Source organism: Lycium ferocissimum, chromosome 8, assembly GCF_029784015.1.
Source record: "Lycium ferocissimum isolate CSIRO_LF1 chromosome 8, AGI_CSIRO_Lferr_CH_V1, whole genome shotgun sequence".
Lineage (NCBI taxonomy): Eukaryota > Viridiplantae > Streptophyta > Magnoliopsida > Solanales > Solanaceae > Lycium > Lycium ferocissimum.
This window is the reverse complement of record NC_081349.1, coordinates 55,677,270-55,695,171: the sequence shown is the minus strand read 5'-3', so window position 1 is coordinate 55,695,171 and position 17,902 is coordinate 55,677,270. Positions and strand designations below refer to the sequence as shown.

General features: G+C 39.9%; 1 protein-coding gene across 1 annotated transcript; it reads right to left on the bottom strand.

Moving 5' to 3' along the window:
- Window positions 1–3,099: 3,099 nt before the first annotated feature.
- On the bottom strand, window positions 3,100–3,591 carry LOC132066495 (uncharacterized). The gene has a single exon (XM_059459800.1). It carries the CDS (start codon window positions 3,589–3,591, stop codon window positions 3,100–3,102), a length of 492 nt encoding a protein of 163 aa, XP_059315783.1.
- Window positions 3,592–17,902: the final 14,311 nt, after the last annotated feature.

Sequence of the window (17,902 nt, the reverse complement as noted above, 5' to 3'; positions counted from 1 at the left end):
TATACGGACCATTATATGGACTGCATAATATTATATGCTCCGTATAAATGGTTGTATAATCCACCTCTTCTCCGATCTTGTTCTTGTCGCTTCGTTTGATCTCTAATCCTTATGGAACCTTCTTAGCACTTGTTTAGCACTTCATTAACAATCTAAACATCCTTATAACTCATTCACAAGGCCCTACAAAATAATCTTTAACTCCATATTTACGAAACCTTTTCCCAAACGCGACTTATACCTCACTTTTCTTCGATGAACTTTCTTCCTCTGATTCATACAACTTCAAAATCTTATCGCATACACTTTGAAACTACCAAATACCCTCCTTAATGTCATAAGAACTCCACGTTGACCTTAAGCTGATGCTAGTTTATGTACGACACAACGATATGAAATTTTGAGGTGTAACATTCTTCCCCCCTTAAGAACATTCGTCCTCAAATGTTGAGCTCTCGGGGTTTCTATAGAAATTTCACTAGAGTTTCCCCTATAATATTGCACTACCATCCTGTCACAGCAACCCAAAATAACACTGCCACTCAGGGCTATGATATCACAACACACAATATGGCTACACACGACCAAAAGCATTAATAGTAATGCATTGCATTGCATATCTAGGGGCAACAGCACCTCATCTTGAACCTCTTCTGAAAGTGGAGATAAATACGTATACTCGGACTTCGTACCCTCTTTTGCCTCCCAATGCATCTCTTCTACTTTCGCGTTCTTTCCTAATATCTTCATCAAGGTTACATCAGTTCTTCCTTCACTACTTCAAAACCATTTGAGAGGGCAGCAAGAAATTCTCATAGAATCTTTCTATAATCTTTCCTAAATATTTTCGAAATGAAATTTCCGCACTCCAATGATTTAATACCCTCACATTCTTGCAAGCTTTATATGACCACCGATATATATCAAATTTAAGCCATCTTACGGGTCTTTTCATCTTTCTTAAAGGCTTAACGTATGTGTCCTTAACATACCTTGGGAAGTTAGAAAACGAGCTCTATTCGCTTATTTATTCCAAAATGGAGTTTTACTAGAATGACATGTCTTTCCCAAATCTCTCGAAATGTATCGATCTCCAGATACTGGTAGAGAACCAAGCATTTGGCAAATTTCCATAGATAGCTTATATGATTCTTTACAATTTCCACGCCTATTTCAGCTCTAGATTCATCCTCATTCTTGACTAGTACCACGAAATTGTTTTACACAAGTTTACTCCTTATTTCCTTCTTTATTCGCAATGCTCGCTTCCAGTTTCTCACCTAGATCAATCTTACTGCGTTTACTTCGCTATGCGGCCTTAATTTCTTCGTGTTTGAGTACTCTAAGCTTGAAATTCTCGTATCACCCATACATTCCCTCTTCTACACGATCATACATATTTGTTCCTTTTCATTGTAGGTCGCTACTATCAGGTATTCGCATGCTTCCAGTTAGTTCATTTCCATTTCAATCCTCTCCTATTGTTAGCCCCACATCTTTCCATTAGCAAAGGCATTACTAAATTCTGAGTCAAGCACTCTGCCTTTGAGACTTTTCCTGTACAATGCTTCCTAAATTGTTATGCGACATTGGAACTTCACATCCCTGTAACTTGCTTGCGGTGGCTATTTGACTTGACTTCCCGTCTCAGTCCATTATTCACTTCCCCTCTTAATCCAAATCTTACTCTCACCGCCTGTATCTTCTTACTATAAAATCATTCGCATGAGCCTTTATTATATGGAAATACCGTTTTATTCTTGTCTACCTTACGCTTGAGCCGAAGCCGCAATACTCATGTGATGTGTCTTCTTGGGATTAATAATGTTCTTCCATCATATGCTCATCCTTTAACTCTACCTAGTCATCAACCTTATTGTTGTACGACTGCCATGTTGGGTCCTCCGCCCATTTTCCCTTCCACGGTCCATAGCTTGTATTATCTCATTCTTACGCCTCTAGCGGCCATGTTACCTTGGAAAATCGAAGACTACCTCTTTAATGGTCTCTTTTGGTTACCATTTTGTTGCCATGACTATCAAACCATGAGTGAGTTACCTTTAGCTCTATGCTCCTTTCCTCAACTCTATTTAAGACCCCTAGATCGTCTTGCGTATTAATCATTTCATCGATGTAGCTCATACCCGCTCTATACTCCCTATACCACATCGTCCATAAACTCGCCCTCTCTTAGCTTACCTTTCCTCAATACTCACTCCCTGTGACCTTTACCAAGTAACTTACCGAGGGTGCAATTCCATGTGTTGCTGTCTGGAGATACATATGAAGTCAGTCCATTGATCGTTCATAGTCAAATCTTGTTTCTTCATCCGTCTTACCTCTCATTCTTTCCTTAAATGGTTTCATCCACAGGACAATCATTCTAAGCATATTTCAGAGTACCATTGACTACCCCTCCTCTTTTTTTTTTTTTTTTTTTTTTTGAACTGCAACTTAAGGTTCAACGCCAATCCTTTCATACCCTTCTCTGATCAGTTCACACCGCTATAGGAGCATTGTCCTCTGCCATCTCAACATTTTAATAACAAGGCTTTTTTTTTTTTTTTAATTAAAGGCCACCATAAAGGTGGAATTTTATTAATAAAGAAAATATGTACACATCAATCCAGAGGAGATTGATCCAGAAAATACAAAGAAAAGTAAAAAGAAGTGATCAATCCAACAAGATTGATCCAGAAAAGAAAGAGAACACAGAAAAATCTAGTGACTTATGGCCAGCAGAAGTAGACATGAACAGATTACACCAACTAGAATCTAAGAGCCTTGGCTTGATAACTTCTATCACACCTCAGAGTCTCACAGGTGGAAAGCTTCAAGTCAAGTGAATCATTCTTCAGGCAAACATGAAAGTAGTTGTATATTGCTGTGTATATCACCCTTTGCATGGAAACCAGGTCACTATGATGCTTGATCCATAGCTAGTACAGTCTGCTACTTATATTATGATAATTACAACATTTGTATTAAGGAATGAGCATGACAAGCACACTGATACCACCCTAATACATATGCTGCAATAGCTCACAATCTGTTGAAAACTAAACTTAGCAAAGGCTTATAGTTCTGGGATCAAAGATTTTAATCAGGTGCTTTGTCTTGAAGAGTTCTGATTCTCAAGTTAGGAATTCCTATTTTTTCCAAATTCAGAATCTTCTTAGCTTGACTTGGTAATTCTTGAAAATTACGAAACTGAACTGTACCTGCAAAATCAAAAACAAAGTTAGTTAAAATATCTGCAAGTCTATTTCCTTCTCTGTGTATATGCTCCACAGTCACTCTTTGATCTTCCATCATCCTTGTGATATCATCCATCAACATTGAAATGCACCAAGGGATCTTCCATTCAGCATTGATAATCATCTTCATGGTCATGGAATCAGTCTCTATGATTAATGGAAAGAGTTGCTTTTCCACACAGTACATCACACCCATTTTAATAGCCTCAGCCTCAGAAACTATATTTGATCCATCACTCAGAGTTTTAGCAGCTGCATGCACCAAATCCCCCTCTTCATTTCTGATACAAAATGCAGCAGAACTTGGCCCTCGATTTCCTTTTTTAAACTCCATCGCATTACACTTGTAGAATCCGGTACTGCAGTCTTATCTATTTAATAATTCTGCATGTAGTAGTTGGTTTATATCCTTCAAAGAATTGAACAATCTGATGCCATCTAGTTGGAGTATTTAGCCCAGGAAACTGAACTTTACATAGCCTATAAATTTTCAAATTTATTTCATATATCACTCTATTCAGATTCATATTGCCATCATGTAGCCTATTGTTTCTCCACTTCCATATTTGCCACACAATGAAAGCAGGAACTGCTTTGTATATTCTCTTCAGCTTGAAATGGCATTTTGCTTCCCACCAACTCCTTATGGCATGTTTCACCAGAATACAATTTATGCTCAATCCAGCCCCTGCATTAAAGATTCTCCATACCTGAGTAGCCAAATCTCCACACAAAAATAGATGATTGATGGTCTCAGTCTGAGCAGAATGATAGCAACAGCATTTTGAAACTATAGGAATGCCAATACTTGCCACCACTTCATCAATTGGCACTTTAAACTTCCACAATCTCCACAAGAAAAATGAAATTTTAAAAGGCACACCCTTAATCCACATATTCTGAAATGGCACTGTTATATTAGCTTTTTGTCTCAACAACTCCCATGCATTACTTACTGTAAACCTTCCTGTACTTGTCATCATCCACCAAGGTCTGTCCCATTCATTTGATGCATACTTAATCTCAATTTCCTGTGTTATGTGCTGCACTATATCTTTAGGAAACAGCTGCATGAGTTTGTTAATATCCCATCTTCCATTTGAGATAAGCTCAGAAACATCTTCTGCATGATCATTGATTTGCTGTGGCCGGGGAACTACATAGCCGAGAGCTCCTAACTTAGTCCAATTATCAAACCGTATATTTGAACTTCCAATCTTTGGCACCTACCGCATTTCCCCGCTCAATACTTTCCCTTGCTTCCAACATCATCTTCCGTACTTGTGACCCTCCCTTCCGTTGAACCACCCGAGGAATTTGCTTTTGCGTATTTGTTCCACATGAAATTGGCCCAAAGTGAACTAGTGGTTCTAAACTTCCACCAAAGTTTAGCACATAAAGCTTTGGACATGTCATAAATAGACCGAAACCCAAACCTCTTTCATGTTTAGGAGGCACATGTTAAGCCAAGATGACATTGTCCGCATCTTCCTTCCTCCTTATTATTCCAAAAGAACCTTGCAAAGATCCTGTGTAATTCTTTTATAACACATTTAGGAGGCCTAATAGCAGTATAGAACATGAATTGGGATACTTTGAAGGACAAAGTGGGTAATCAACACATTTTCCCCCATAAGACAGTAACTTTCCTTTCCAGGTTTGCAACTTGTCTTTTACCTTCTTCAGCAACTGAGTATAATCCACTTTCCTTTTCCTGGCATGAGTAATTGGTACTCCAAGATATGTAAAAGGAAATTGCCCTCTCTCAAATCCTGTTACTGCTGCAACCTGCTGACTTAACTCATTTGAAACTTTGCTGACCATATAAAAAGAACTTTTTCTCTTGTTTATCAATTGTCCAGATATTTTCTCATATTCTTGAAGAGTATCTATAATCATCTGTAATGAGTAGTTGTCTGCTGTAGAAAAGATGATTGTATCATCTGCATATGCCAGATGATTCAACTCAGCACTCTACTTTGGCATCCCATAACCAACAAAACCAGGCTGATCAAACAAAGAGTTTAATGCTCTTGACAGAACTTCTGCAGCTAGAATGAAAATAGCAGGAGAGAGTGGATCCCCTTGCTTGACACCCCTTGTAGAATGAAAGAAACCATGTGCCTGACCATTTAGAAGTACAGAATACCAATTATTTGCCAACAGCCTCCATATAAGATCAGTGAAAGCTTCAGAAAATCCAATCTTCTTCATCACCTTACATAGATATAACCATGAGACCCTATCATATGCTTTTGTCATATCCAACTTAATCACAACATTTGTTGGTTTTCCTCTTTTTCTTATATCGCTATACAATTTCTTGTGTCAACAATACATTCTCAATTATATTCCTGCCCTTGACAAAGCCTGATTGATTTAGAGAAATCACCCTTGTAAGTATCTTGTCCAATCTATCATGAACTACTCTTGATATTACCTTATTGATAAAGTTGCTAAGACTTATAGGTCTCATATCAGAGAAAGATTCAACAACATTCTTCTTTGGCAGCAAAACTAGATTAGTGTGAGTGATTGACTTGGGAAGAGTCTGTCCTTCAAAAGAAGCTTTAACAACACTAAATACATCAGCCTTGATCACCTCCCAACACTTCTGATAAAAGATCCCAGAGAAGCCATCAGGTCCACAGGCACTATCCCCATTTAATTCAAACACTGCCTTCTGCACTTCCTCCATAGTAGGTTGTTCAGCAAGTAGCATATTATCCTCTTCTCTAATCAGTTCAGGAATATGATTAAGAATTGGAGAGTCTTCACTAACCTCCTCCTGAGTAAATTGCTTATGAAAGAAATTAACAATGCCTTCACCAAAGAACTCTATCAAAGCATCCTCTAGCCAATTTCCGTAAGCATCCCGAATCCTCTTAATCCGGATTCTTTTCCTTCTCCTTTTACCGACTATGAAAATATCTTGTATTTTTATCACCATCTCGAGAAACAACCATCCCAAACCTTTTGGCCTCCGTAATTCTTCCTCATAATGAAGATACGCTTAAGTTCGCTGAGCCTCGTACGAGTTAGCCTATTTTCTTCGACGGGATCTCCTCAAACAAGTGCTCTTTAATATTAACTATATCTTCTCTGATGACCAACTGTTTAAAAATGTCCCCAAAAGTAGCCTTACTCCATGAACTTAAAGCAACTTTCAGTTTCTTTATCTTGAGTTTAAAGGAAAGAAAAACATCATCAGATAAGTCTGCTTCCCATTGCTGCCTAATAAAATCAAGAAAGGTATCATGCTCCACCCAGAATTTGAGAAATCTGAATGGTTTGGTAAAATTCTCCACTTGATCTCCACAAGATATAAGCAATGGTGCATGATCAGAACCAGTCCTTGACAAATGTTCCACTTGAAGCTGTCCAAACCAACTTTGGAATGTATCATTATGCACAACTCTATCCAATCTCTTAAAAATACAGACATCAGCAGCCCTACCATTCCACCAAGTGAAAGGACTCCCTTTGAAAGGCATCTCATGCAACTCACAAGAATTCAGACAAAAGGCAAAATGTTCATATTCTTGTGGAAAAACTGGTAAACCTCCTATTTTCTCTTCTTCATCCAATATAACATTGAAATCTCCACCAATCAGCCAAGGAGATGTCATGTTACTAGCCAAGAAGTATAGACTATCCCATAACTGCAATCTCTCCACTTCTGAACATTTAGCATAGACCATTGTAACCACCATATCTCTATTCCATTCTTGAAACTTCACTTTAAAAGAATGGATTGTTCAAAGATCCAAAAGTACCTCCACCTCTACATTATGTTGAACAAAAAACCAAATTTTACCATTACAGTTGAAATTAGCATAAGGCATTCCAAGTCTCCTTCTATATTTTTGAATCTGTCTCTGATGCGGAAAAGGTTCCATCAGAGCCACCAAAAAGAACTTGTGATGCCTATTTAACATTTGAACTCTATGAAATGCTTGTTGTGACTTCACTGATCTTATGTTCCAAAATAAGGATTTGACAATCATTTAATGTATTTCTTAGAGCTATTCCTTGTTGAGTACCTTAGTGTTTGTGGAACATCAGAATTTAGCTTTCTTCCTTTTCTTGGCCCTTTGCTTTGTGATTTTGGAGATAAACTCCGCTTCGTGCATATCTCTGTATTCATATCAATAGCAAGACCATCAAGATCTTCTCGTCTTATTTTTAACCAAAGTCAACTTTTCTTTTTCATCCTGTAGATTATGAGAAACTACATCATGCAAAGCTCTATTAGGTGACATCCTTACAGCAACTTTCAGAGGCTGAACATCCTTCACATCAGGAATAATAGCCAAAGCTAAATTCCTTTCTTCTGCACCTTTTTCAGGATAATAACCAACCAACTGCAAGTTACTACTAGAATTATCTACTTCCTCATTAGAAATCTCTTGGCCTACCTATCTGCATCAACCTGTATGCTCATATCCCCATCACTGTCATCATTCATGCTTACATTTGTTAATAAACCTTGAGAAACCTGTTCCTTATCTAAAGATTCCATTTTGCTATCATTCTCGAGCATGTTATCAGAATCAACACTCTTGTTATCAGGAGTCATCTCTGATCCCATGACAACCTCCTCTTCTTTATCCAGGACCTTATCTTGCTCTATTTCCTTTTGTTCACCTTGAATTGAATCAGCCTGATCATCCATAACTTTCAAAGTATCAGTTACACTTTTTGGCTTAGCCTCCAGATCATCAGATTGCATATCTTTTCTTTGCACCAACACTTGAGGAGAATTGACTATATCTTCATGCCCTTCAACACTGATAAGCTCCACTTCTGCATTTTTATCATAGTTATTTGAGACCAGTTGACTTTGTGAATCCTCCAACTTGTTCTGCACTTTAACATTTGATTTCTTTTCTGAATCCTTCTTCATTACTAGATTTTGATTCTGATCACCATTCCTTCTTTGTTCTTCAGAGATAATTAGCACCTGCTCCTGGTCTTCATCTGCATTGTTATTTACTACTTCTACCTCAAGATCATCTCCATGATTCTGGTTTTGTAACACCTCAAACTTGTTTTGAACCATCACCTTTGTATGATTAATCTCAGTTGGGGTGATCTGTGACAACTTTGACTGTAAGTTATCCTGTTTGGAAGTCGAGAAATCCCTACTATCTTTAACAACATTCCACTTCCCAGGATCACCAAGGAGTTTCCCACTGGCCAATCTCCTAGCATTAAATCTCCTCCTATTCTGAAAAAATTGATTCCTTTGCTGATGTGCACCAACTGATTTACTAGTTGTTACCCGATCATTTTTCACCTCATCAATCACAATAGCCTTCCCATTGTTAACAGACTCATTTTCCACTTTCTCAGGCTCATTCACTACAGGTTAATCCTCCTTCTCCTTGTCCTCCTCAAATATTGTTATTTCTGGATGAAGTCTCCTGCATTCAGCCTCATTATGCCCTTGTAACTTGCATGCTTTACAATATTTTGGAAAATAATAATACTGTATCTTTACTTTTTCAACTCTAACCTCCTTCGAATCCTCATCTTCAATTTCCATATTAACAAAATCAGGTAGATCTGCCAGTAAGTCCATAAGCACCTTGACTCTTGCACAACTCGTCCTGTGCGATTAACAGTGGCAAGATCCATGTGAAGAGGTATACCAACAGCAGATGCAAGTGAAAATAATGCCTCCTTGACAAAGAAAGTAGGCAGCAAGTATGGAAAGGAGATCCAAGAAATAACCTTTGATGTTTCTTGATCAACTTTAAACTTAGAATCATATATCAAAGGTCTCATTTGGTATGAGTATCCATCTCTAGATTGTAAGTAATACACACCTTTTGAACGCAGATTAACAAAGTCCTCCTTTGTTGAAAGTCTAATAAGCACATGTCTATCACGAAACAAGTCTATGGTGCACTTCCCTTTCATCCCACATTGAACAGGGATGATGGATCTTAGTTCCTCCAATGATGGCCATCCATATGAAAACTTTCCAACGACTGCATGCTTCAAATCTTCCAATTGCTCCATCCGATCCACCTCCTCTCACCATCGCAATACATGAACACCATTCTTCGTATTTCACATTTTTAACAGAGATTTTCGACGTACCATTTTGCAAGCGAGATTAGGGCGTGGTCAAGTATATGCCTATAATCCATCTTCGATGTTGAAGGTTCATTATGGGAGTCTTTTATGGTAATAGTAGGTATTAGGGTAGATGACGAGGTCTGGCCAGCCACCAGAGATGACTGACCAGTGGCCACGACGGCCATACTGCCGGCGGTAAAGGTTTAGAATTTAGGGTTTTGCATGGAACTAGGGTTTACGTTGAGAGCTTTTTGTTGAATCCTCCTATCCTTATTAGCCACCATCATCCTTTTAATAACAAGGTAACGCCTGGCCCTTTTAAAATTCTTGGGAGGGATGTTGTGTAAACTCACCCCTCATGCATAAATATCTCACTCCACAATTGGTTCCACATTGCTTGTCATCATTTAATCAGTCACACCATTCCCACGGTAAGATTCAAAATTTCAATCACTCCATAGCACCTATTAACATTCCTACTTAATGTTAGGATATCCACAGGGAGTGGTTCTGTTCCACCCTCTCGTTTATCGGGCTTCGCTCTAAAATGACCTTTCTTCTCGTTTGCCTCATTCTTTTGCCCTTCCTTCTTTATTTCCAACACGTCTCTCTTTCTTCTCTTCTCCCCCTTTTTCTTTTTTTTCTTATACTACACGCATCACACATACCGGGTATTCGTCATTTATCGCTCTTTTGTTTCGCTGATCAGCCTTACTTTGGTTTCGCTTCCCTTCATATCAGTAATAACAACTTCTATCATGTAACTATTCGAGTCAATTCCTGGATAAATAGCCTGAACTATGACATAGGATACAACTGCGGTCATACTATCGACCAATTTCCAGGCAAGGAGCTTTTGTGAACACGTCTCTTTTAATATCTTTCCTCGAGGTCTCACCGAGGTCAATAAGGCTAGCTTATAGTGGCATGAAGGTTTTCTCCCGCTATAATCATCAGGTAAAGCCTAACTTAATAATCTGATCCGGTGTTGCATGCATATACATATGCATCAAGCTCATTTTATAATTTGATCTTCCAAAGCATAAAAGGCCTAACCAAATTCTTCTAGCTTACGACTTCTTCTGGAAGGCCTATCTCTTTAATTCTCCTTAGTATATAAAAATTCTTTCTATTTCAAGCACACCATGCTCCCTTCCCATGTTCTTTATTCCATCCTAACCTATTCATTCTTCCCTTAGTTTAATACATACTTGCTATGTTTATCCTGCATTTTAACTACTAGCTCCATCCTTAATCACTCATTGCTGGTCCTCTCTTCTTCTCACGGCAATTCTGTCTACAGTTCCCACAATTTCCTTTAGATTCCTGGGAGAATTTTGGCAGAGTTTCCCTTGTAAACCTAACAATCCCAAACCTGCACATAGCCCAGAAAACACATCCCATGCCTTAATAGGACACATATAATATGCAACTTAGCAGCACAAGACTGTTTACCATAAAAGGATATAAGTAATAAAGCTTATCTCATAAGATGTACCTCCACACTCTTTCTAGAATTCCATTATATATATTTTTTCTACACACTATGTCAATATACTCCCTTCGGGGAGGTTTACTTACTCATAATCATAACTCTGGCTATCACTGGGTCACTAATAAGCGTAGACATCTCAAATTATTTGATTGGCTCAGATTTTCACCTCAACACAGTCAACAACATCAGGAGTAATATATGACAGCGTAGAACCCGAATCAATCGACGCATACACATTATAAGAGGATACCGACAATATACTTGGGACAATATCAGAGCGAGACTCAAAATCCTATTACGCAGCTAACGCATAGGCATGATGCTGGGATCCACTTGGACTGGGCATTCCTCTTCGATCTCTATCACAGCCTGCTAATATCTGCGACCTTTGCCTCGGAGGGCGTACCGATGATGAAGAGCCAACTACTAACCCCATAGGTCAAACCTTATCTCTACCGCGCATTCATGGACAGTCGCGCCTGAAATGGCCTGGCCGACCGCAGGCATAACAAACATCCAAGCCCAGATGGCACGATCCCCAATGTAACTTACAACACTGAGTACATCGTGGTACCGATGAGCTCACCTGACTGGAACCATTCCAAATCGGAGAACTGGAAACTCGGAGACTTTGGGGTGGCCTAGAATAAGTGGATCTATCAAACCTATGTCTAGAAAACTATGGAGGAGCACTAGTTGTTGAATGAACTGAGTGCCTCGGAGCGCCCCTAAAATCATGATCAAACCCTGAAGACCTGACTCTCTTCCTCTAACTCCTGTCACCATGGCCCGAATCCTGCCACCGAGCTTGAGCGGCTACTAACTGTGTCAGCAAAAGGATGGCCTACCTCATCTCCTGGCTTGGGGTACCTGGTGGAGGAACTGAGGGTGTTGGGGCCAAGGTTGAGACTCCCCTTTAATCCTCTAAAGTGGGTGAAGTATGGGAAAACCGAAATAGAGCCTTACTCTGGGGTTCGCTCCCCTCCATATCCATAGATGGCTCTCGTTCAATCCCCTCGTCAACCACTATCTTGCCCGTCCGGGCTGCTGTAGTTTTTCCTTCATCAACTTTACTAAAAACATAACGCATGGTTAGGAAAAAGGAAATTCTTATATTATAGCTCTTTCGCACGTTCTATGAAGAAGAAAGATGGTCATCATTCCTAAATGCCCTGCAGCCTCCTGTTTATAAGTGCGGCTTGCTTCACACCCATAAAAAAGACACTACTGGACACGGCTTGTAGACACACCCTAGGACAGAACTGCTCTGATACCACTTTTGTCACGACCCAACTAGGGGCCATAACGGGTACCCGGAGCTACCTTACCGAGCACCACCCATCATACTTGTCATCAACTCTTCCTAAATATACACTACTCTTAGCATGGAACTTGTCATCATACAATCATTATCATTTTCAAAATACATCTACCTTTGTGCACATAACCCCGCGAGGCTATCAAAAATGATATACAAATATACACTATAGTAATCATGAGACATCTACTACCCACATATAATTATCTACGATCGTCTAACCGGAATACTAGAGTCATAAGGACGGGACAGGACCCCGCCATGCCCAAATATGTAAGCAAAAGAATATATCAATAGGTTGCACCTCCGGAGTAGTGGGGTGCTCCTGTGCAACTGCTGAGTAAGCCCCTAAGCGTCTGCACCATCTCCCTATCTACCTATGGGCATGAGCTCAGCATCCATAAGGAAAAGGACGTCAGTGCGAACAATGTACTGAGTATGTAAGGCATACATGGTAACATAATAAGGAAATATATAAAGCGTAACAAGTAAAGATAACTGTATCTGCTTGCCTCTTGAGGCGGAATCATGCATGCTCACTTTTACCTTTAAACCCAAATCATAACACATATATACAGATATGAGTAAGCTGTGAATCATATGTTATCACTAGCCCGCATCCGGGTATCTCGGGTCTGGGATAGTCATCTCACGCCGCCCACTAATGGTGTTGCCGGTGCCATATAGGCACGATGTAATCATCTATAAGCCGCTGCCTTAGCGGTGTTGCCCGGCCGTATAGGCGCGGTGTAATCTTACATATACATAAGCCAATGCATGCATGGGAGCTCAAATAAAAGCTATCAATCTATCGGATTGACGTAAGGTCGGGAACCTCCGATTATGTTATGGAATAATCATGATCATCATGTCTCACCTTGAAGGAACTAAAAATATGAGGTGAGACTAACAACAAGAAGCAGCATTCATGAAAACATAAAAATAAGAATATCGGACTCATCATAGCATCATTATCATGGAACATATCTCATCTCTATTTCATAAGAAGCTCTTAAAAATCATTAAGTTTCCTCTTTTAGAGTGTAAGAAGATCATGGAAATATAGAAAAGAAATCACAATATAAGGGTCATGCCTTTGAAAGAAGGGGACTAGGCTCACATACCTTTATGTCTTCTTAATTACTAAGAGTTCTCCTTACAAGCTCGCGATTCTACATTCAAGAGAATCCGTACAAAATTAACTCATTGAGAACATGCTTAAATCTGGACTAAAGCGACTAAAAGGCTAACGAAAATTGGGAAGCATTTCCTTTGTTCCTACAACTTTCTCCATACGATATAACAACTCCAAACCATCAATAACAACATTCACAACATCATAATCAATAACTTCAACAAGTTCGACATTATTCAATTCTCCAATTTCCTCTCAAGGTCATCCTTAACCATGGCCATAATACAACACCACACGCATTCCCATATAATGCTTCTACAATTTTCTTAGTATCATTTATAACAAGATTATACTCATATCATCTCAAGAATTATGATTCAAGTCAAGTTACCATTCAAGAATATCACAATTTCCATATTTGAACTCTAAATTCTACCTTCTTCCATAATCTAAGTCTTTCAACCATTCAATATTCTTAACAACATGAAATGATCATAAAACTCACCTTTGATTGTGTAGGAACGGGTTTTGGATGGAAATGCTTCACTTAAAGAAAACCCTAGCTTCAATTCCAAAGAGATTTCTTGCTTCCATCAACCCTAGCTAGCATTCTTGCACTTGGTTCTACTACTTTTTGGTGTTGATCTTTGATTTTCCCTTGGATATAGGTAAGTGAAGTGTGGAGAAGGTTCTAGAGGTTTTGATAGTGTTGGAGAGAAGTGGGAAATGAAAAGAATGAATTTGGGTCTCCTTATATAAGCTTAAAAAAATCTGCCCGTCGGGAGTTATACGGTCAGTATAATTTTACATTGTCCGTATAATCGACCGTATAACTCCATCAGTGATGGACCTTCACTATAATGGTTATACGAACCATTATACGGACCGTATAATATTATATGGACCGTATAAATGGTTGTATAATCCACCTCTTCTCCGATCTTGTTCTCGTCGCTTCGTTTGATCTCCAATCCTTATGGAACTTTCTTAGCACTTGTTTAGCACTTCATTAACAATCTAAACATCCTTATAACTCGTTAACAAGACCCTACAAAATAATCTTTAAGTCGATACTTACGAAACCATTTCCCAAACGCGACTTATACCTCACTTTCCTTCGATGAACTTTCTTTCTCCGATTCATACAACTTTAAAATCTTATCGCATACACTTTGAAACTACCAAATACCCTCCTTAATGTCATAAGAACTCCACGTTGACCTTAAGCTGATGCTAGTCTACGTACGACACAATGATATGAAATTTCGAGGTGTAACACCTTTCATAGGTGAAACTTTGAGGAAAACCCAATCACCTACCTTAAACTCTAACTTGCGTCGCCGATTATCCGCATAGGATTTCTGTCAACTCTGAGCCGTTAGCAACCTTTCCTGAATGAATTTCACCTTGTCAACTGCTTGCTGAATTAAGCCTGGGCTTACTAACTGATTTTCCCCTACATCAAACTATCCTATGTGCGATCTACATCTCCGCCCATATAAGGCCTCATACAGAGCCATCTGATTACTGGAATGGTAACTGTTGCTATATGCAAACTCGATAAGAGGCAGATAATCATCCCAACTACCTTGATAGTCAAGAAAACAAGCTCTCAACATATCGTCAAGTGTCTGTATAGTACGCTCCGCCTGTTCGTCTACCTGCGGATGAAACGTGGTACTAAGACTCACCTGAGTCCCCAATCCATTCTGAAAAGACTTCCAGAAATTACCTGTGAACTGTGTTCCCCTATCTGATATAATGGCTGTAGGAACACTATGAAGTAGTACAATTTCTTTAAGATAAAGCTTTGCATAATCTTCGGCAGTGTAAGTAGTTCTGGCAGGCAGAAAATGGGCTGACTTCGTAAGTCTATCAACTATGACCCATATCGAATCATACTTTCGCTGAGTATGGGGCAAACCTACAATAAAATCCATATTAATTACCTCCCACTTCCAAGTCGGAATCTCCATATCCTGTAATAGACCTCCGGGCTTCTGGTCTTCTATTTTGACCTGCTGACAATTTTGACACTGAGCAACAAATTCTGCTATATCTCATTTCATACTATCCCACCAATAAACTTCCTTGAGATCACGGTACATCTTTATTGAGCCTGGATGAATAGAATAGCGAGAGTAACGTGCCTCCCCCACAACCCGTGACGGAGTCCCGCAACACGTGGGAACACATAATCTACATCGATACCCTCGAGTACTCCGTTACCTCCGTAATCACAAAGGGTGTCTTTTCTTTTGGAGGTGTTGTATCTTGGTAATGAACCAGGACAAAGGTCTTCGTACTGACGTCGTTTTATTTCTGCTACCAAAGATGACATCACACGTTGTGTCTTGAACAGTAACTCCTGCATCACCTGAATCTATCAATCGAACTCCGAGGCTAGCTAATCGATGAACTTCATGGGCTATTTCTCTTCTCTCTGGCGGCACATGTGACAAGCTACCCATAGATTTATGACTGAGGGCATCGCCTACTACGTTAGCTTTCCCGGGATGGTACAGAATATCTATATCATAGTCTTTTAGCAACTCTAGCCACTGCCTCTGACGCAAATTCAAGTCCTTCTACTTAAAGATGTATTGGAGACTCTTATGATCAGTATAGATATCAACATGGACACCGCATAAGTAGTGCCTCCATATTTTCAAAGCGTGAATCACTGCCTCTAGCTCAAGATCATGGGTTGTGTAATTCTTCTCATACTTCTTCAGCTGTCTAGAAGCATAAGCAACAACCTTACCATGTTGCATTAACACACAGCCCAATCCAATGCCCGAAGCATCACAATATACCATATAGCCATCTGCTCATTCTGGAAGAGTCAAAACAGGTGCTAAATTCAGCTTATCCTTAAATGTCTGGAAACTCTACTCACAAGCATCTGTCCATTGGAACTTAGCTGATTTCTGAGTCGACTTAGTCAATGGGGCTGAAAGAGAGGAAAATCATTCTACAAACCTTTTATAATAACCTGCCAAGCCTAAGAAACTGCGTATCTCCGTTGGTGTTGTGGGCCTTGGCCAATTCTTCACAACCTCAATCTTTTGGGCATCCACTCTAATGCCTTCTTCTAAAATAATGTGACCCAGAAAAGCTACAGAGTTCAACCAGAACTCACACTTGGAAAACTTGGCATATAACTCTCCTTTTTGAGGAACTCCAAGCACTGCTTGTAGATGTTCTGCATGATCAGCCTCTGACGGCGAATAAACTAGAATATCATCTATAAATACAACCACGAACAAATCTAGGAAGGGTCTGAATACATGATTCATCAAATCCATGAATACGGCTGGGGCATTAGTTGGCCCGAACGACATAACATGGAACTCATAGTGGCCATATCTAGTCCTGAATGCCGTTTTCGGAATCTCCTCTTCCTTCACCCTAACCTGGTGGTATCTTGATCTCAAGTCTATCTTCGAAAAATAATTAGCGCCTTGCAACTGGTCAAATAAATCATCAATCCTCGGGAGCGGATACTTATTCTTTACAGTCACTTTATTCAATTGTCTATAATCAATACACATTCCCAAAGAGCCATCCTTCTTTCTTACAAATACCCCTAGGTGCTCCCATGGTGATGTCTTTCGTCAAATAAAGCCCTTTTCAAGAAAATCTTTCAACTGCTCCTTCAATTCTTTCAACTCCGCAGGTGCCATCCTATAAGGAGGAATAGATATTGGCTGAGTATCTGGCAATAGATTAATAGTAAATTCAATCTCTCTCTCTGGGGAATGCCTGGAAGCTCATCTGGAAACTCATTAACCACAGGAACAGACTGAAGGGTCGGTGACTCTGCTTGCATATTCTGAACCCGAACCAGGTGATAGATGTACCTTTTTTTGATCATCTTCCTTGCTTTAAGGTAGGAAATAAACCTACCGCTCGGCGAAGCAGCATTGCCCTTCCACTCTAGAACTGACTCACCTGGGAACTGAAATCTAACTATCTTAGCTCCGCAATCAACATTGGCATAACAGGAAGCCAACCAATCCATACCCATAATAACATCGAAATCAATCATGTCTAACTCAATCAGAGCTGCTACGGTACGGCGGTAACAAACTATAACTACACAGCCTCGATATATCTGCCTAGCTATAATTGGATCACCAATTGGCGTAGATACCTCAAATGGTTTAATCAACTCGGGCTCTATCCCAAACTTGCCTACAACAAAGGGAGTAACAAATGATAAAGTGAAACCTCGATCAATCAGTGCATACACATCGGTAATAGAGACCGATAGTATACCGTAACTACATCGGGAGACGTCACGATCTGCGCCTATCGGCCAATGCATATACGCAATCTGGCCGAGGACCGCTCGAGCCGGATGCTCCACCTCCCTCCTACCCCGTTCCGCCGGTGCACGGAAAGCTTGCCCTAAAGGGCGGCACTCGTGCTAAGACGAACCAGCCATAGACCCCGTAGGCTGAACCATACGTGTACTAACTCTCGTCGGCTTCCTCATCCTCGCGCCCGACCGACCACAAGCATAGTAACCATCCAATCCCCAATCGACAACCGCCGGCCGTGTAGCATACCACTGAGCACACCTTGCGCAAGTGGTGGCCTTAACT